General features: G+C 42.0%; 1 protein-coding gene and 1 long non-coding RNA gene across 2 annotated transcripts in view; one reads left to right on the plus strand and one right to left on the minus strand.

Moving 5' to 3' along the window:
* Nucleotides 1–3,354: 3,354 nt before the first annotated feature.
* LOC149474250 (uncharacterized) lies at nucleotides 3,355–5,432 on the minus strand. The gene is made up of 2 exons (XR_016311636.1): nucleotides 5,216–5,432; nucleotides 3,355–4,798 (listed from the first exon to the last, which is right to left on the minus strand). It is a non-coding gene; the product is annotated as an uncharacterized LOC149474250 (long non-coding RNA).
* The window catches only part of ADAM12 (ADAM metallopeptidase domain 12), a 749,844-nt gene continuing 733,067 nt past the window's right edge, over nucleotides 4,935–21,711 (plus strand). The window contains exon 1 of the mRNA XM_089669609.1: nucleotides 4,935–5,087. Coding sequence (XP_089525735.1) covers nucleotides 4,985–5,087 — 103 coding nt within the window. The 5' untranslated portion in view covers nucleotides 4,935–4,984. The remainder of the gene's footprint in view (nucleotides 5,088–21,711) is intronic.

Genomic DNA, 21,711 nt, shown 5'->3' on the forward strand with positions numbered 1-21,711 from the left:
ATTATAATACAGAACATAATTATATACACTTAAAATTAACACAATTATGATTAGAGGGATTGCAGAAAATTCATAAAGTGATAATTACAGTCAAGATTATATACAATAACATAGCTTACCAGCAGGGAAATTTGTATAATGTCGCTATATATGACTGAAAGTGTGATTACATATGGGAACAAATTCATATATCTAAATCAAATCAATCTTATCATAAATCAGGAAGATCCAATAAGTTTCTAATTCATAGACAGTTTAGTACAGTAATATTATACACACACACAAAGACAGTGTGCAGGAAAGTGTACAAGCTGGTATAAGACCACCGGAGGCAACAAGGAATAAGGGTCTACAGTTTTAATGTAGTGACCTCTGGAAGTGGCTCCCACAAAGGTCTGTAATTACTCCACACCCCATGGAACCATTGTATATTTGTTTGTAAACTAGTGATAAAAGTGATCACATAGCCCAGTGCTAACAGCGTTAGAGGAAGCATTGTTTTTATCATGGTCACTACCCAGCACTTAATTGATTCCTGGACCCCCTAGTCCAAATGTGGTCCCTAGCACTGTATTGTGACCTTACCATTCATTCTAAACCTCCTTCAACCCACAAAACATGGACATTTCATGGTTACTCAACGTTGGACTGCAGCTCATGCACTCTTGACCAGTCTAACCATCGCTGTTCTTCTACTTTTATTAAGAGGTGAACAAAGGCACCCTGAATCTTTTAAAATTCTTATAATATTCCTGACCTCAAATCACTGTGTAATTCATTGGTTCTGTATAAACACCTTTAACCAAATTACACACACACACACATATATACACAGTATATGTGATATATATATATATATACTGTATATATATATATATATATATATACACACAATTTCTTATTTTTAAAACTACTTGAGCTCCGGAAGATTTTACCTCCTTCATGACCAGGCCATTTTTTGCTATTCGGCACTGCGCCAATTTAAATGGTAACTACTCGATTATGCAACACTGTACCCAAACAAGATTTATATAATTTTGTTCACACAAATAGAGCTTTCTTTTGGTGGTATTTGATCAACACTGGGTTTTTCATTTTTTGCAATAGAAGCTAAACAATAGCCTGAAAATTGTGAAAAAAACCCACAATATTTCTTACTTTCTGATATAAAACAAATTTTGGCCAATATGTATTCTGCTATATGTTTTTGATTTTAACCTCTTCACGCCAGCCGCACACATATGTCTGGACCTAGACGCTGAGCGGCCGCACCTTTGTGTGCAATTAAGAAAAACATATGTGCTGAGAGCGCGCGCCCTGTGCGCTCCCAGCACACACGTCCGGTACTCACGGAAAGGTCCCGATCTCCTGTTTCGATCGGGACCTATCCCGATCTTGTGACAGTGAATCACGACGGTCACATGACCCTAAAACCCTGCCCCGCCTCCCGGCTTCTGAAACCCTTAAAGGGCCGAGAGGCACCAGCACCAAGGGGTTAAAAAATCCCAAAAAGTGTATATTGATTGGTCTGCGTGAAAGTTATAGCACCTACAAACTATAGTATATATACTGGAATTTTAATTTTGTTTATACTACTAATGGCAACGATCAGAGACTTATAAAGGGACTTCAATAGTGCGGAAGGCAATTTGACACTAACTGATGCTGGGGGGAACAGAAAAACTGCCACTGACGTCACCAGTGACATTAATACCATGATAATACTTTGTACTGTCACTGTACTAATTGCTCTGGCTGGGAAGGAGTAACATCTACAGCGATCAAGGGGTTAAATGTGTGCCTAACAATGTGTAATGTGTGTAAAGTGTCCTGCTGCTACTACTGTCAGATACTACTAGATCTGACATATTGCTGACTCTGTACAGAGCTCTGTGTTGTTTACCAGCACAGAGCTCTGGGCTGTGATTGCACAAGCTGATCAGTAGGTCCCAGCTGTGAATCATTAGCTGGGACTTGCTTACAGGCTTCCGCTGTGTACTATCACAGTGGGCACCAGTCGGAAGTGTCTATGCGTGCACTCTAAACCTGGAAGTAGGCAGCGTTGTATGGGTGCCTCACTTTGCCTACAGCGGCCACTCGCCCGCAGTACATTGAAGGCGGGTGATCGCCAATTGGTTAATCCACTTACCCATTAAAGCCTTTATATATATGGCCTGGACTTTAAGAGCTTTGTACGGTTTTTTTCCATCAGTGACTGGCTTCTCAGTAAAAGTGATCCAAGCAACTGTTGAGGTGCCCAATCATCCCTGCAACTAATAAACTCAGAAGTGCTGAGCATTTAGTCACTTCCGGATTCAGAGCTGTTATTCTCTGGCTGCTGTAGCTGAGGAAGCAGGTAATCAAGTACGACCCAGGGGCGGACTGACCATTTGGAAACTTGGGCACTACTCGAGGGCCTGGAGTCTGTAGGGGGCCCCATGAGATGCCCCTGGTACCTTTTTCATTGGCTTTTTTGAGTTTGGGCAAGGGCACAGGGGCCCCATGATCCCCTATTGCCCGGGGGCCCCATGAGTTGTCAGTCCGCCCCTGGTACGACCTGTCCATGATTAGCTGCAGTGGAGAGCAGAGGTGACATTTGTGGTCTGATAGATCCCTGATGCTTCTAAAAAAAAGTATCTGTCACCTGCCCATGCTATCACATAAGGGCTTGTTAGTCCCTCTTGCGATAGCAATTAATTTAAATTTAAAAAATACCTTAATAAAGTGTAAAAAAAATTAAATAAAAACTACCAAAAAAACTTAAAAGCAACCACGTTGCCCCATAAACACATTTGAATGCAAATTTGTGTGAAGGGCGCGCATGTGTATGCAAGCATCAATTGCATAACACATATGTCATTTTCAGACCATAATTCACCATTAACTCTAACTCTAAACTGATAACCTGTAAAAGCTTTTAAAGCATCGCACATAGACAATTTTGGATACCAGAGTTTTTTACCATGTCGCTAGCATGTCCAATTTAAAAGAGGAACTAAAGCCTCCTAGTCTTTACAGAAAAGGAAGCTGCCAACGTAGCCATTTGATGGCTTTACTGTTCGGTTGAGACCTAACATAAGCACACTAATAACAATTTTCATTCAAGCATGCCTTGAATGGAACTGTTTTTGGAAACAGTTAAATTGGTGGATTTATTTCCACTTTAAGGCTTGGCATGTTTGGTATCTTCTTGTGTTTGTGTGCACTAAAATTCATTTTAGTGTATTTTTTTTCCTTTAAATGTGGGAGTGATAAACATTTGACAAAATATTGTTTGTCATGCAAAATTGTCAAATGCATAAAGAACAAAGCCTGTGGGACTTTCAAGGGACATACCAAAAATAAATAGTAATATTTTATTCTGGTAACAAAAGAGCTTTATTGGCATATCGAAGTAAAATGTACATTGATGCAATGAGCGTTAACAAATAAAATATGTTTGAAGTGAGGCAATAACATGGAACTACGCAGGGGTCACAGGCAGCAATAGCTTAATAAAAGGGTTGCCATTGTGGTCCAGCACAATAAGGATAAGGTCGCCTATATTATGAGTTGAAGCTTAGGTTGCATGGTATGCATCTTCCCAATGGTTGGGCATGCATGCCTGGCTCATTGATCAGAAAAATGAGAGCAAACAGGAAGGTTGTCTTAAAAGCATATCACTTGGGTAACATATGAAAGAAAAGCAAAACCAGCGCTCAGGTCCATACATGTCCTAGGAACATGGTACCAGTCACTCGCTGAGGTGCAGCCCTCTAAAGATTGGGGAATCTTGATAATACCAGAAAAAAAGCAAAAAAGGGCGGACTCTCCTCGTGTATTACCGTGATAAAAAAAGAATTAATTGAAAATGACAAAATTGCATACTCACAAACCAAGAGTCATAAATAAAAGCAAAGAAACCAATGTGACAGTCCCAGCAAATGGTGGTCTTGCGACAGGGTGTGCCAACACGCTTCGGGACACGAGCTCCCTTCCTCAGAGCTCTGAGGCTTTTATTTATTACTTTTGGTTTGTGACTATGAACTTTTATCATCTTCAATTCTTTTGTTATCACGGTAATGCATGAGGAGAGTGCGCCCTTTTTTGCTTTTTTTCCCCATATTACTTGGGTGTTTGATCATAAACATCAGGCCTGGGTATGAAACTCAAGGAAATAGAGCAGAGGGAAGGTCCTCTTGTGGGTAATGGGAATAGAGAGCAAAGAGCTGATGGAAAGAGGATAAGGAGAAAAAGAGTAAGCATGCGAGAAAGAGAGGACCAGAAGACCAAAACAATTGTTCCATTCTCCAGGAAAACGATCCTGGAAGTAATATTTTATTCAATAGGTCAAAATGCTAAAAAAGCATTCTAGAGAGATATGCATAGAAAATACAAAATTGCACCTACCACTATTTTAATCTACAGAGCCTCTACTTTAAGAAAATATACAATTCTCTGGGGGTCTGAAGTCTTTTCCTAGCACAAAAATACAGATGTTAACATGCATGTGAAAAATCCAAAAATTGCCCTGGGCAGACAAATTGTAAAGCCATTGTTTCCATCACTTGGATATAATGATCCTGGACTTTGCAGAACACACAAAATGTCCTTTTTTTACCAGTAGGTTTTAGGATCCTGCAGAGTGTGGCTGAGAAGTCTTGAGGACAATAATTTGTTCCATTGTAATAAGAACTGTAAATGTTGGCATGAGTACCCTTCCCAGGCCTGCCTTCCTTCGCTAACGATCTTAATGCCTCCCGCTGGCCAACACAGACAGTGTGCTCATTTATTGCAACGGTCAACATTTCTCCCTCTCCTGCCAAATAAAAAAAAAAAAAAGTTTAAGGGGAGAAAGACTTAGATGATCATGTCAGGCAGGAGGGGTTAACTGAACTGCATTCAGGAAATTTCTCACATCCTGCATCCCCGTCCCCTGTAACTGTATATTATGGTGCTGTACTGCTCAGACAGCTGATGAAAGCTTTTTCTCAGTCAGGATAAGATGTCAGAACAGCTCAAGACAAAACAGCCGTTCTCTCTCCCAGTCCAGACACTTATACTGCTGATGTGTGCTAGCTGTGTTTTTATTTCTTCCAGAGCACAAGGTAAGGCTTAAATACTTTTCTTGTAAACGCGCGCACACTTTGTATTGTTGCTGCCTTGGGCAAGTTTTATGTTCCTCTCAGAGAAAAAAAAAGCAAAACTTGTACTTTGTTTTGCTGATTGCACTTACGGTCCCTATTGTTCTCCTGCCGTCGCTCATTCTCCACGCTCTCTCTGCTGTTTTCATGACTATATTTGCTCTGAACGCTGTCAGTAAACTCGCCGGTCTCTGTAGTGCAGTCCAATTCATTCCCTGTAGAAGTAGAGTACAGTCTCAGATCGTTTTCTGCTTGCAGGGTAGAAGTGCTGATAATGTGCGAATGAGGCTGCACTGGGGACTGGGGGAAGCCTGTGGCTCTGCAGCTTCTTTGAGACTTAACTGGAGTTTTAAGACCCGTACACACAATGAGAATATTGCATAAATGATCGTCCGCTTTTTGCATGCTAGCCTCATATCGAAGGTTACTAAAGTTTACGAAAGTTCTTGTGTGACAGAATAAAAATTCAGAAGTGATGTAATGTATTGTACTGTACTTATATTGTATTTGCGGACAATAACTGTACTGATTAAACAAAAATCATGCAATCTGGTCTGGTACAAGAAACATTTTCGTGCTTGTCCCTTCGAATGATTTTGGATGAAAGCTGTGTACTAACGATCGCGGTACTAACTAACGAGAGCGGTATTTTTCATACGATTTTCTGATTGCATGTACTAGCATTTAAGGTACCCATTCAATGAATGCGAAGAAGATGCAACATTTCCATATAGCATGGAAGGGTACTGTTGACTGTCAGGTGACAGCTATACAGAGGAAGATATTAATTGTCTCTTCCAACAGGTTACATGGCAGAGGTGATGCTTGCATTTACAACATTCCAGCGCCTGCAGATATGATCGGGTGTTGTTGCTAGATGCCTATATTAGGGGGGATTTGAAAAAACTGGAGTACACAGAATCTGGTGCAACTGTGCATGGCAACCAATGGAGTTGATTTACTAAAACTGGAGAGTGCAGAATCTGCTGCAGCTGTGCGTGATAGCCAATCAGCTTCAAACTTCAGCTTGTTCAATTAAGCTTTGACAATAAAACCTGGAAGCTGATTGGTTTCTATGCAGAGCTGCACCAGATTTTGCACTCTCCGATTTTAGTAAATCAACCCCAATCAGATTCTAGTATTTATTATCAAAGCTTAATTGGACAAGCTGAAGTTAGAAGCTCACTGCTTACCTTGCACAGCTGCACCAGATTCTGTGAGCACCGTTTTCAGTAACCTCCCCCAACTGTCTAAGTTTGATGACTAAACTCATAATTCTAACATGTCTAATGTTGTCTCATAATTGTGCTGCAATCTGATCGTTATTCACACTTGTACCACCAGACAGCAGTCTAAAGTGGTCAAAATCGGTTGCATTCGCGTACAAGTCCTGCCTGTGTATGGTACACTTTACAAAGATTGCTGGAAGCAATAGGGCTACAACAGCCTGAGAGCATCAGCATGGCTAATCGTTACTTTTCATTTAATTAAGTAGATTGCAGTAATTTTGATTGGAGAGTAGAGTTACTTGTACTTTGGGGTTTATTCACATGATATAACAAATGCAAAATACAAGGTGAGGCATAAAACCGATGCATGGAAATGGAATATGTTCTCGTGAATTAGCTGCATTGCATCTTGTTGGGCTACATTTATTGGATGTGTTGTCCTGCAGTTCCAACTCAAATCAACTGAATAGAATCCAAATTCAATGTATGGGAATCTGCATGGCAATGAGTGGTAGCGCAACTCACATAGTCACATGTATTTAACCGTAAATTAACCTTCTCCATTTCTGTCTGAAGGAGTAGTTAAAAGAGAAGTATGGGTTTAAAAAAATAAAACCATCTATACTCACCTAGGAGGTTGCAGCAGTCTGATGCATCATCTGTCCTCCACCGCTTCTAAGACTGAGAACTGAGTGATCAAAGACTGCAGATCACTTAATTCTTGGTCTTCAGTGAGCAGAGAGCTGGTGACTATCAGTCACCAGTTTTCTGCTCTGTCCTTCCAGCACTCAATGGGCTGTAGAGGGGGCAGGAGCTGCTGGCTCAGGCCCTCATTAGCTGACTGAGAAGCTGAGCCAACTGCAGGTCCAGACATCTGGGTGGATCCTGATTTTAAAGTCAGAATCTTTCCTGAACCTGGAGTGGCTGAGTGATGTCAGCTGTCAGTTGTAAACAGGTCACAGAAGTGCATAACAAACTGCACTCTTGTGATTCCCAAACGTACAGCCAAATGAGCTTTAAATATACTTCTCCTTTCAACTTTACAGTGTATCTTCATTGCTATCGCCATGGCCATTGATGTACATGGCAACTTTTACCTGATCAATGGAGAACAACAATGAATAATCCAGCTTAACTAAGGCTTTGAATGTTGACTTAATTTGCTGCAGCCATTTTCACTCCACATAGCATCATATTGACACAGGGCTGTATTAAAAGAATTTGTACTCTGTGGACATGCATGACAATATGAAAAAACATTCTAATACCTTCATCACCTAGTACATAGCTTAAACGTGTTCAAACGTATGTATTATTGTGTTGGAGCCAAAGCAGTAGGAACACAACGCACAGATCATAGCCCCTATCAGGCAGTTAGGTCTTAAAACCCCAATGTTTAGTATGGTCAGACCAATAAAGAGCAACCAGTGATTGGTTAGAATAAGTTGCTGTACATCATTACTCTTTATTCTTGGGTTTTTACTTGAAGTGTAGCTAAACCCAAAAAAAAAATGTAATAAGTGGTCCATTTTGGTCTAATTAAAGTGTTTTTGTTATAGCTGTTTGATACTTTCATTAAATAACTGATGATCTTCCTAGAAATGTTGTAAGCAGAGAAGTTCCTGTGTCCTCAACCTGTGCTGATTGTAATCAATAATTCCCAGTTACTACAGAATCATGCCCCTTTCAAGTTATGTAGAATAGGAGAGGGGTGGAGTTCTGTAGTCCTTTCTGGTTTTTGTTGTCCAGATACTGTATGGTGAATGAGTGTTGTCATGCTAGTATAGGACATAGAAGTAAAGAAGGCTTGAAAAGCTGAATTATGGGGCTGTTACAATGGGGCTGATTTACTAAAACTGGAGAGTGCAAAATCTGGTACAACTGTGCATGGTAGTCAATCAGCTTCTAACTTCAGTGTGTTCAATTAAAAAAAAAACCTGGAAGCTAATTGGTTTCTATGTGGAATTGCACCAGATTTTCCACTCTCCAGTTTTAGTAAATCAACCCCAATCTGTTTTGTTGGTATGGGCTTTTGACAATGGTCTTCCATATCACCTTCACACTTATATGTATAGGCTGTCAACTTGTCATGCACCTTCAACAGCAGAATCCATATGTACAAGTCCCAATAAGCATGATCTCTGCACCTGAGTTCCCCTATCTGCTGCAAATGTTATGACAAGGTCTCACTCTTTTTTAGATTTCTTTTTTATGATGGGAAGGAAAGCCTATGTGACTGGGAGCTAAAACCTCAGCTGGGAGATATAAATGCTGAACCCCTGAGCTATGGGTGATTCAGCCCACCAGAGCACACCCAAAACCGAAATATCTGTTCTAGCTCAACTAACCCTTTAATGGCACACCGAAAGTGAGTTACTGGGACAAATACAGTCTGCTTTAAGTACAAGCTAGTCACAAGCAGTATGGAACGTGCAATAAAGGTAACTATTTAAAAGGTTATGAAATAATTAGACAATACAATAGTGGGTTGATATAATTATGCTAACAGAGAGTAGGATTTAATATTACCACACATACCATTATTCCCTCATGGTAAATTTATGAATACAAAGTTAATGCTCGGTTTACCATGCTGCCCTTAATTTAAACCAAGCACACTCCATTAATCTAACAAGTCAGCGGAGAAGGTTGTTAAGTGAAGCGAGAGATCTGCTAAGTGCAGCTAATTACTGGCCTATAGGTTCTGATTGGGAAACAAAAAAGTACACATACCTTTAATTCACTTACTGATATGCTTGTTTATCTCCCAACTGTCATAGATGGGAAAGGAGGACACCCTTAAGCAGAGTACTGCTGAACATCAGCAAAGGACATAAAAAAGTCTCCAAAATGTAACAGTCAATTTGAACACCTTTACTTTAACGCATGCAGCATTTCTTTCCTATACTAGTGAATGCATTTCTAATATGAATGAAGCCTTTATGTCCTCATCTGCACTCTGAATAGCTCACTCAGATCCATACTCTAGCTATTTTATATCATGGTCTATACCTTGTTACAGCTGGAGACTATGGCACATGTAACATTAGCAATCCTGTCACTAGCTGCATTTCGTCAGTGACAGGAGCGCTAGGATGGTAAAAAATCCTCTCACCTGCTTGTATGCCATCACTTCCTCTCCAGACCAGAATAGTAAAGCTTTGCTCCACGCTTGCTCCCTTGCCAGAGAGCAAGGTTATACCAGCGGGGGAGCACAAAAAGTTGCTGTCAGCGACATGATCGCTAGTCTGACATGAGCCTTTGATGAGCATGAGTGACTTCTTAAAGAGCTGTAGCACTGGTACCTCGATTGTAAAACAAGGTTTCTCTGCAGTATAGGTGAGGCAAAACTACAGACCTGTCGCGTACGTTGGTTGGAGGCTGAGTTGAGAACTTCCCTTGTGGCTCTGGTCTGACTGCCCCTAAATGCGGTGAGAGAGGTACAAGGCTCAAAGAATCACGGGTACAGGTAGCTTAGTAGCAGGTGACTGCCACAGTCAGGGATGTAGTCAAGGTGAACCAGGCTCATACTTGGTGAGACAACAGTGTGGACAGGAAGCAGGCTGTGGTCAGTACCAGGGAAGCAGGCAAAACAAGGTCCAGTAGAAGGCCAAGATCAGTGCTGGGGAAGCAGGCAGAGAATAGTCAAAGGCAAGCTGAGCTCAATATCTAGAATCAACAAAACATGGTCAGGAACAAAACGGGTCAGCAACAAATATCAGTCAGCAATAGTAGAAATATGGATCTCGAGGAAGCTGAAGAAAGTACAGAAATTAGCACACACCAGGATCTCCGTTAAATAGGTAGCTTGGCACCAATGCGCATGGATGTGCATGCCAATACACACAAATGCGCCTTTATGTCAGTGAACATTGGATGCTAGCCTGAGCTCATCTGTGCTTTATTAGTTTCCTGAGAAGACCAAACACAAACAGCATGAAGAGCTGCAGTGGTTATGCTCGAGGCACCTTGTCCCTCACCTAGCACATTACTTTTACCTAACCAATGCATTGTTACTAATTGTAAAGCACAGTGACGAGACAACTACCACTCTGGTTGCTTTTTACATATTAGAGAGCCCTGGGTTTTAACAATCCTTGGGATTCCCAAGTAATTTGTTGAACCTATAAGGCATCTGTTTACAGTAGAACTTCACTTTCTCAATCAACATTGACTATTTTTAATCCTTATGCTGCTAGCTTTAGTAAATAGATAGGAAAGTATATCATATTTACTTGTTTTCAACTTTCATTTTTACATTTCTTCAGTAGCTTCCTGGTTTCTAGGCCTAGGCAAATGATGTCATACATCCCAGATGTCTTCAGAAGGGGAGGATGGGTTTTACTCAGCAAAGCACACTCTCCTGCCTGCATGCTTGAGCTAAGGGCAGATGGATTCCAGGAAGTATCTGCTACATGAATCATGCTACATGCTCAAGATGGCCATGGTTAGAAATGCTAGGGGGCATTTTTAATAAGAGAATTCTTAGCAAAATAAAGCATGGAGACATACATCCAGAAAGTATTCACAGCGCTTAACTTTTGCCACATTTTGTTATGTTACAGCCTTATTCCAAAATGGATTAAATTCATTTTTTCCTCAACATTCTACAAACAATACCCCATAATGACATCGTGAAAGAAATTCGTTTTGAAATATTTGCAATTTATTAAAAAAAAAAAAAAAAAAAAAAACCCATGTACATAAGTATTTAAAGCCTTTGCCATGACACTCAAAATTGAGCTCTGGTGCATCCTGTTCCCACTGATCATCCTTGAGATGTTTCTACAACTTGATTGGAGTCCACCTGTGGGAAATTCAGTTGATTGGACATGATTAGGAAAGGCATAAACCTGTCTATATACGGTCCCACAGTTAACAGTCAGAGCACAAACCAAGCCATGAAGTGCAAGGAATTGTCCGTAGACCTCTGAGACAGGATTGTATCAAGGTACAGATCTGGGGAAGGGTACAGAAAATATACTGCAGCATTGAAGGTCACAATGAGCACAGCATCTTCCATCATCCGTAAATGGAAGAAGTTTGGAACCAACAGGAATCTTCCTAGAGCGGGTGGCCCGGTCAAAATGAGTGATCGAGGGAGAAGAGCCTTAGCCAGGGAGGTAACCAAGTACCCGATGGTCACTCTTAAAGAGCTCCAGCATTTCTTTGTGGAGAGAGGAGAACCTTTCAGAAGAACAACCATCTCTGCAGCACTCCACCAATCAGGCTTGTATGGTAGAGTGGCCAGACAGAAGCCACTCCTCAGTAAAAGGCAAATAGCAGCCCGCCTGGAGTTTGCCAAAAGGCACCTGAGGGACTCTCAGACCATGAGAAACAAAACCCTCTGGTCTGATGAAACAAAGATTGAACTCTTTGCCCTGAATGCCAAGCGTCATGTCTGGAGGAAACCAGGCACCGCTCACCACCTGGCCAATACCATCCCTACAGTGAAACATGGTGGTGGCAGCATCATGCTGTGGGGATGTTTTTCAGTGGCAGGAACTGGGAGACTAGTAGGATTGAAGGAAAGATGAATGCAGCAATGTACAGATACAAACCTGTTCCAGAGTGCTCTGGACTTTAGACTGAGGCGACAGTTCATCTTTCAACAGGACAACGACCCTAAGCACACAGCCAACATAACAAAGGAGTGGCTACGGGCCAAGTCTGTGAATTTCCTGGAGTGGCTCAGCCAGAGCCCAGACTTGATCCCGATTGAACATTCTGGAGAGATCTGAAAATGGCTGTGCACCAACACTCTCAATCCAACCTGATGGAGCTTGAGAGGTACTGCAAAGAAAAATGGGAGAAAATGCCCAAAAATAGGTTTGCCAAGCTGATAGCATTATACTGAAAACGATGTGAGGCTGTAATTGGTGCTAAAGGTGCCTCAACAAAGTATTGAGCAAAGGCTGTGAATACTTATGTACGTGTTTTTTTTTCATTTTTTATTCTTAATAAATTGCAAAGATTTCAAAACGAACTTCTTTCACGTTGTCATTATGGGGTATTGTTTGTAAAATGTTGAGGGGAAAAAAGTGAATTTAATACATTTTGGAATAAGGCTGTAACATAACAAAATGTGGCAAAAGGTAAGCGCTGTGAATACTTTTTGGATGCACTGTAGATGGATTGGTGAGTTTGCTTTGAATATTAAAAATCAATTTAATTGCATTTTTGGAGGCATGTGGCGGTTGAGCTCCACTCCTCGCTCTTCCTCTCTCTGATCCTGTGACAGCGGTTTCCCTGTCTTCCACTTGCGGACATCCTCCTGACAGCGGTGAGTCGGGTGGGCACGCTGTTCTTTCTCCACATGTCCTCTGGCAAGCACAAGTCAGGCCGACCCTCGGTGGTTCCCTCAAGCTCCTCTCCTCTGGTGGCCATCTTGGTCACGAGGCCGGATCTCACAGCAGTGTCGGTGGGCACGCAGACATCCCAGGAGACCATGGGGGATCCTGGTCCATCTTCAGCTGGCCTGGTGGCTATTACCTCCTGCAAGGAGGCCCTGACCTCCAAAATAGACTCATTATCCAACGATATAGGCCATATCCGCCAGTTTGACTGATGCAGAATCCCGCATATACCAGGTGGAGGACACGGTCCAGATGGATTCTAGAGAACTCAGGGCTCTCCAGAGGCAGGTAAAGGCTCTCCAAGATTAAGCTATTGACATGGAAAATAGGCTGTGCTGGAATAACCTGCGGATACTAGGCCTTCCAGAAAAGGCCGAAGGCGCAAAACCCACAAACTTTGCGGAGCAGATTCTGCCTAAACTGTTGGGCCTCCAACATCTTTCCTCCACGTTTGTGGTGGAGTGGGCCCATCGGGTCCCTCCTACTCCACCGCCACCTGGGGCTCCCCTGAGACCTTTTCTAGTCAAACTCCTAAACTACTGGGACCAGGATGCACTGCTGTTGGCCACATGGAATTCTCCTGAATTCTCCTTTTCTATTTGAAAATGCCAAAATCTCCCTGTATCCTGATTACTCCCCTAAAGTGCAACAACGCCGTCGCTCATTTATGGAGATCTGAAAATGTCCACGTGAATGTGGCTTGAAATACAGCTTGTTATAGCCGAGCAGACTCTGGGTACTAGACGGAGGCACCGCTCGATTTTTTCATACTCCTGCTGCTGTGGATACCTGGCTGAAGGCTTGTTAAGACATGAAACCTTAAGTCAGCTGTAAGTACTCTGCTCAACTGCTACTGACATTTGCTTGGACCTGTCTCTGAACTCTTTTTATGGCGCTTGAATCCTTTACCTGCAAAGAGATTTCTGCCCTGGCCCTTCTGTCATCCTGTCAATCCGCTATGATGGTCTCGGAGTGGAAGCCTCTTGCATGTCTACACACCCTCAGCTTCCCTACGACGGACTGTCGGATGGACTTATGGACTCCGTCACTTGTTTTCCAGTTTAGGGTACAGGCTCTGCACTGGTTGTTTTTTGTGTTTTTCCTTTTTTATCGTGCATGGGCAGGGTTTTATTTTTGTTTTTGTGAGGTTAAAGGGGTTGTTTGTGTATTAGACATACTTCAATGCTTTTCTTTTCGCTTAGACTTATATATGCAATGGCCTAATCTGATTTTGCTGCTCATGGGAACCCTTTTGCTTCATTTCCTGGTTTTAAGGTGGCTATGGCCGCCGTGACTCTGAGATCATGGCATTTATACATAAAGATTGTTTTGCCATCCTCTCCTGGAATGTCAGGGGCCTAAATTCTAAGTAAAATGTTCACTCCTATTTCAATACCTTTAAATTGCATAATCCACATATAGTTCTATTGCAAGAGACTCCTCTTCTGTGCAGCAAAATCCTGGCTTTGAAGAGGCTGTGGGTGCAGAGGGCGTTCCACGCCACCTACTCCATCCATTCTCATGGGGTAACCATCTTGATAAGTAAATCAGTCCCATGTGTGGCTGAGGAGGTTGCCATTGATCCTAATGGGAAGTATGTCATGTTGGTAGTATCACTATGGAACCATAAATATATTATTGTTAATACTTACCTGCCACCACCCAGTCATATGGCCCCTCTATATATGTTGCTGGAGAAGTTGGCCCCATATTGCCCTGACTAAATTTTACTCATGGGAGATTTTAATGCCACCCTCTCACAATCCTTAGGCCTGTTCCCCTAGCGTCCTTTAATTCAGATTTGGCCATCTGGGCACAGGCTGATAACCTGTCTGAGGTGTGGCGCTGGCTTCATCCCCATGATAGGGTTTATTCTTGTTTTTCCTCATCTCACAAGACTGCCTTGCGTATTGATCTAGCGTTTGCTAACCCCATTCTTCTTGGTGATACACAGGAGACTAGCTACCGTCAGCCGTGTAATGGTTCACTTTGGAGGCTTCAACCCAAGTGGATCCATCATGCCATCTCTGAGGAACGCATCCCACCAGGTCTGCATGACTACTGGGAACATAATGCTGAGTCAGCTTCTCCTGCTATGATTTGGGATGCCTTTAAGGTGCATAGTAGGGGGATATATATTTCTGTCGTTTCTGCTATCAAGTCGGAAAACTCTGCCTTCATGTCTCAGTTACAGTCCAATGTAGCAGAGGCATCAGCCCAATATTCCTCTACTCCTACTGTAGATAATTATGACTCCCTCTCCTCGGCTCGCTGAGAGTTGCATCTACATATGTCAGAAATTACTAGGTTGGATGTTCAGGATCGCAGACACAAATTTTTCTAATTTGGAGACAAAAATGGTAGGTTTTGGCAATGATGTCTCAATACGATAGGCCTCTCACTATAATCCTGGAAATCTGTGCTGCAGATGGGGTGGTAGGGTCTTCCCAGGAGGGTATTTTGCACGTGTTTAAAAATTATTTCACCTCCCTCTATTTCTCCTTTTTCATCAGATCTTAACCCTTCGGGCTTGGCCCTTTTGGCCCTTGGATGGCTTTCCAACTCTGAATATACCCTATTGGTTTAGGATACTACCTCAGAGGAGGTCTCCACGGCTGTAGGCTCCTTCCCTAATGGCAAGGCCCAGGGTAGCCTGATGGCCTCTCAATGTGGAGCTTTCAGCCCCTATATTGATGTCCATGTATAAAGACTGTCTACATACTGGCTCCTTACCTCCCTCTATATCTGAGGCCCATATTGTATTGCTTTATAAATCGGGCAAAGATCCAAAACTTTGCGCTTCATATAGGCCTATAGTGCTTCTCAACAGTGACTTCAAAATCCTTACCAAACTTCTCTCCATTAGGCTGAATAAGGTGCTAACTTCAGTTATCAATTCAGATCAGACGGGTTTCATGCCAGGCAGATCTACCGATATTAACATCCGCCGTTTGTTCTCTAATATACATACTACCAGGGGCGGACTGACAACTCATGAGGCCCCCAGGCAATAGGGGATCATGGGGCCCCTGTGTCCTTGCCCAACCTCATAAAAGCCTATGAAAAAGGTACCAGGGGCATCTCATGGGGCCCCCTACTGACCCCGGGCCCTCGGACAGTGCCCAAGTTTCCAAATGGTCAGTCCGCCCCTGCATACTACTCACCTGAATGGGGGCTCTCGGACTATAGCCACATCAGATATGGAGAAGGCCTTCGATAAAATTTAATGGGCTTACCTATGGGAGGTATTGCGTCAGATGGGTTTTCTCTTGCGTTTTATAGATTGGTTAAGGACCCTATACTTGAGACCCCTGGCTAAGATACGGGTGGGTGGCCTTCTTTCGGCTGCCTTCCGGTTACAACATGGCGCTAGACAGAGATGCCCCCTCTCCCCGGCTCTCTTTGCTGTGGAGATGGAGCCTATAGCAAAGGCCCTTCGGGTCTCCCCTGATATTGTTGGCTTCTGGGTGGGATGGTTGGAGGAGAGGGTGGCCTTATATGCAGATGATCTGTTATTGTTTCTTACTGGTGCCGGGCCTTCCCTTCAGGGAGCTCTTTATCTCATGAATTCATTCTCTAGATTCACGGATCTGAAGGTTAACTGGCACAAATCACTGTTATTCCCAGTAGATGCTGGAGCCTTGGCTTTCTCATTCCCTAATTCTCCCTTGCAGTGGGTGAATAAATTCACTTATTTGGGTGTTGTGGTCTCTGGGACGGCCTCTGATTTTATGGAATTGAATCTCCACCCAATTCTGTCCAAGGTCAGGTCAAAACTGAAGGCGTGGAGTAATTTTCCCCTCTCTCTGATTAGTCACATTAATCTGTTGTAGATGAAAATACTCCCCGTATTTACGTATCTCTTCCAAAACTCCCCTCAGTGGCTCCCTAAGTCATTCTTTGTGAAGTTGAACTGATTGTTCCTTTCACTTCTTTGGGGAATCAAACCTCCCAGATATAAACTCACTACCCTCACCAGACCTACGGACGGTTTGGTTATGCCGGACTGTTTTAAGTACTTCCTTGCTGCTCAACTTGTTACTGGTGCACTGGTGGTTGCAGCCAGTTCTCTTTGATATCTCTATTGTTCTGGAAGTGGCGATTTTACAGTCCTTAGAGGCCCTTCAATCGCTAGTGTTCAGGGGATAAAAATCACCCTATAGTCTCACACTATCTATGCGTACCACTCTTCGGGCCTGGGGGGCTGGGCTTGGACTGGAATCTCTTCCCCCTAGCTCCTTGTCCCCGCATACTTCACTAGGGTTAAATCCCTCTCTTTCCCATTTTGCTACATTCCTGAACCCCCAACTTTGGGCTAAATACAAAATAAAAACCTTGGAGCACATCATGGGTCGTGGTAAGCTATTTCCCTTTTCAACTCTCCAAGCATTATTACTTTAGATACCTCCAGGTTTCCCATGCCTTCAGAGGCCAGTTCTCTGGTCTACCGATTACTCTTTCCTACTCTGAGCTGTAGTCTATCCTTCATGTATCGCACTTGAAAAAACCCATGTCAGAACTCTACAGATATCTTCTTGTGGCGGCCAGTCCCGAATTGGCATCCTTATGGCTGAAATGGAGGACGAACATCCCTAGTCTGGAGGATGATGACTTGTCTGAAATTTGGGATTATCCCTTCTCTCCTCTAGTTTCTGCTAGAGATAAATTGATCCAATTTAAAATTCTACACAGGGCTTACTTCACCCCACATCGGTTGCACAGAATGAATCCTTCCCTTTCTCCAGCGTGTTGCCTTTGTTCACACCAAGATGGGGGAGTTCTTTCATATTTTTTGGACTTGTCCTGCTATTGTGTCATTTTGGCAGGCAGTTTTACATATAATTGAAGAAGTAGTACATATTACAGTTCCCTTTGACCCAAAGTATTGTTTGTTGGGGCTGGTGGAAACTCTGCTTTTCTCTGTGGCCAAGCGCACCCTATTAAATACCATGTTATTTTATGCTCGCAAAACAATCACTTTCAGCTGGAAACAACCATATTCCCCTGCCATAACCTACTGGAAATGCTTAGTAAACTCTAATTTGCCCTTTATCAAACTATTTATTCTAATGGAGGATGCCTCCGCAAATTTTATAAAATTTGGTCTTGCTGGCTTGATGCTACCTCCACCGCCACTATGGTAGATGGTGAGGGAACTGAGCTGTTACTCTTGTGATTTTTTTTTTACTGACTTGAAATGGGTTCCCTCTTGTTTTCTATGGTCTTGTTCTTCACTTGCATGTCCTGTAATGTGTCCCCACCTCCTCTCCTCTGGGGTTGTTTTGAACTTTTAGCTAGTTATGTGTTAGACTTGTTGGGCCTATGGCCCTGCCGCTGCGAGGGCAACTTTTGTTTGTATTTTCTGTTGCTTGTGTTTCTCAACAAAATCAATAAAATAGATTAAAAAACAAAATTGCATTTTTGGTTTGTGGTGCTCAGATGCAGTGTAGTTCCACTTTAAGGACTTGGGGTCTGTTTAACAGGTCTTAAAGAATAGATTTTATTCAGATGTGCCCTAATAATCAAAAAGATCCGTGTTGTCCAGTAGCAACCAAATAGATGGCACGTTTGAAGAATGCATTGAACACATTTATCCTAGAATCCAATTGTTGTTTTCTGGGTGCAGACCATTTATATTTCAAGAATTTGTAAAAGTGAGACCAGTATGGATTGTTCAGCAAGCAAAGGGCAATAATAATGTGCATAGGGCACAGTTAAGAGAGCAATTGATTTGTTCAGGTTATTGCACATCTTACACCATAACTCTTTGTACAGCATTATTGAGTAAGTAAGATTGGGTTGTAACATTTTTCATCTTTTTAGACCCCAAAAGCCCAAGAATGATGATTCTGCTTTTCAGAGGATATTGTTTCATAAAAAGTCCTGGACTTGCAGAATTTCTCTGCTATTTTTCAGATGAATGGTCTTAATTCTTGCAAGTAATACGTTATTTATAAGGAACTAATTTCACTCCATTGAAAGGCCGTTTCACCACTTATTATCTTCTATTAATAATGCAGCAATATATTCTGCAGTGAATCTGAGGGGGCGGAAAAAGAATGTAACTCGAAAATTAAATCAGAGTACGGATAACCAAACACATTATCTTTACAATTAATGGTATGGTGGAAAAATAGATATGTTTATTGGAACTAACTAAATTACAACACAAATGGATGTTTATTGCATAATATCCGTAATAATATACATAATGCATAATATTATTATGAGATATTCTAGTGATATCACCAAAAGCTTTGTGTATTGCTGACACTTTGCAAGACAGCATGAATGTATCTTAATTTGTTTTTAATTTTTCAGAAATAAAAAGGATCCTCCACAGTAGTAGAAATATAGTAATATTCCCATTATCTCATAATGGACTTCACCTGGTTGCTAGCACACATGTCGCATCAATTCAAAATTTAGTGACTTGTTTAGTAATGAAACCAGGATTAAGATGACAGACCCAGAATTTACATATTTAAAGCAACCATCATCACCCCAAAACCTTGGCCAAAGCAGTTGAAGTACAGATTAAGTGCAGAACAGATATTTATCTTTACAGCCACCAACAGGTATCAGAAACTGCAGGAAGTGTTGACTGGGGCTGCAGCATTTACAATGAAGAGAAAGAAGGAAGAACCGGTTTGTAGAGAAGTAAGCACACAGTTTTTACTTTTGCAGGGAGCTGTTCTGGCCAAATGTTTGGGGTGACAACAGAGTTCCTTTATAATAATTTCACTTTTGGGAACATGTTACATGTTCCACCTGTTTTTAGGGTGGGACATTTACCATGTTCTTGCTCCTACAGCTGCTCCCTGATTCCTCCCTTCATTGTGACAATGGGCTGGGAATCTTCTCCCCGTACCCGCTGTCACTATTTGAAAAGAGCGACATGAATTAATGAACTACAAGTACCAACAGCCTTTGTGGCTGTCGGCTTGTAGTTCTCAATGAACTACCAGGGCATTATTGAAAGCTAACGGTAATTCATTGACTCTTCCTGTCATTGTGTAACTGCCTGTACATACAAAGTATCAGCAGACAGCTTGCAGTGACAATCTCAAGGAGCCTCACATTGCACCCGTGATCTGCTGATCGAGGGTGCAATGCTTTCCAAGCTTCTACAAATAAAAAAAACGTTTTTACCTGCAAACAAAAGTGCATTATTTTATTTTTTTTTGTAAAGGTGAACCTATCCTTTAAAAGCAAGTCAGGATGGCTAATCCAATATATCAATCCTAACAGGCTACTTTTTAAAATGTACTAATAGTTATTCTCCACTATTTTGATAGAACTTTAGGTCCCTGGGTCTAGCATATGGGTGTCAAAAATGTCTTATTAAAAAGTCTGAAGTGTTCTCTAAAGTTCACTGCCTAGAATCCAAATAATCAAAAACTAACCAAAACTGGGAAATACAACAGGTCAAGTGCCTACTGATTTCATCATTTAAAAGCAATCAGAAAGGTCATTGGAAAGTGAAAGATGAGGGTCTGGCAGCTTAGGATGAGCCTTAACGAGAAAGGACAGACCATGTTCTCATAAGTTAGCATGAAGCTCTTGTGTCACTGGAAAGTGGTAGTCTAACATACCCTGTGGCATGGCCACAGGAAATATCGAGTATTTACAACAGCCCTAAGGAATCCACAGCTGCAGACAGCTCTCTGTTTAATAAGTCAAAAGCGCCCCTTTACATCCCTTGAGAAAGAATTACTACATATATAATGTGGAAGTGTTATGTCATGTTGAAAGCCTAGTCCTGTGTGCCTTTCAATAACAGTGTGTTGTCATGGTAGTGCTACTTGTGTGAGCACATAGTGTGTGTGTATATATATATATATATATATAGAGAGAGAGAGAGATTGAACAAAAAAAAAATGGAAATACTACTTGATTTTCAGGTGTGAAAATTATGACATGTTTTGCATTGAAAGCAAAAGTGATGTAAGATTCTTTTGCTTCTGCTGTGTGATGAGACACTTGGCTAACAGGTGGGAAGCCTCACTGTCATCATTCACTGTGTGCACTGCTAGTAATACAGAGTCATGTCCGAGCTTACTAAGCTTACAAGAGGGCAATTTGCTGGTGCCCGCTTAGCTGGTGCCTTTGTGACTGAAGTTGCCAATTTATTTGCCATGTCGCAAGGTACAGTATCAAAGGTTATGATGAGGATATTATTATTATTATACAGGATTTATATAGCGCCAACAGTTTGCGCAGCGCTTTACAATATAAGAGAGACAGTACAATTACAATACATTTCAGTACAGAGGGCCCTGCTCGTGGAGCTTACAATCTAAAGGAAGGGGGAGGTGATACAAAAGGTGATAGCTGCAGGGGATGATCCGGTGGAGGTGATTCAAGTACAGGTCTTAGGTGGAGGTGGGGTAGGCTTCCCTGAAGAAGTGAGTTTTCAAAGTTTCCGGGGAAACATGGTCTGAGAAGCATAAGCGCAGTCGACATGGTCAACTGACCGACACAGACAAAATTACATTGTGCAAGATTGCGAACTGGAATAAGAAAACAACTGCTGCAAATATGACTGCAGAGTTCAATCTCGGTCCCATGAAAAATCCTGAGTACAGTCCAAGTCAAGACTTTGAGTTTCACATGGGGCTAAGGACCCTTATAAAGCCCTTTTGATACAACATGCGCTTTACCCTGCATGGGCAAAGCATAGGTTCACTTTCACTGGTTTCATAGGGTTTATCACCTATCTCAAACACCCTAAAACATGCATACCAAAGGCAACACCTTCCCTCTCTACAACACACAATTTCCAACACTACGCATATGTCATTATGCTGTTTTGCAAGCCATATTTGCACTTACACTTCCTCATCAACTAGCTGGTCCATGACTAGGCAAAGCTCCAAGTCTGTTCAGAAAATATGAGTTTACGCCTGCACTGTCAGCTTCTTCAAAAGACGTTTGAAAAAGCCACTGTGTCTAATTGTTTGACCTAGATGTGGAGCAGAGTGAAAGTGCAGCTGACATCAA

This window comes from Staurois parvus, unplaced genomic scaffold, assembly GCF_062004578.1.
Source record: "Staurois parvus isolate SC_StPar_1 unplaced genomic scaffold, SC_StPar_1.0 ptg000009l, whole genome shotgun sequence".
NCBI lineage: Eukaryota > Metazoa > Chordata > Amphibia > Anura > Ranidae > Staurois > Staurois parvus.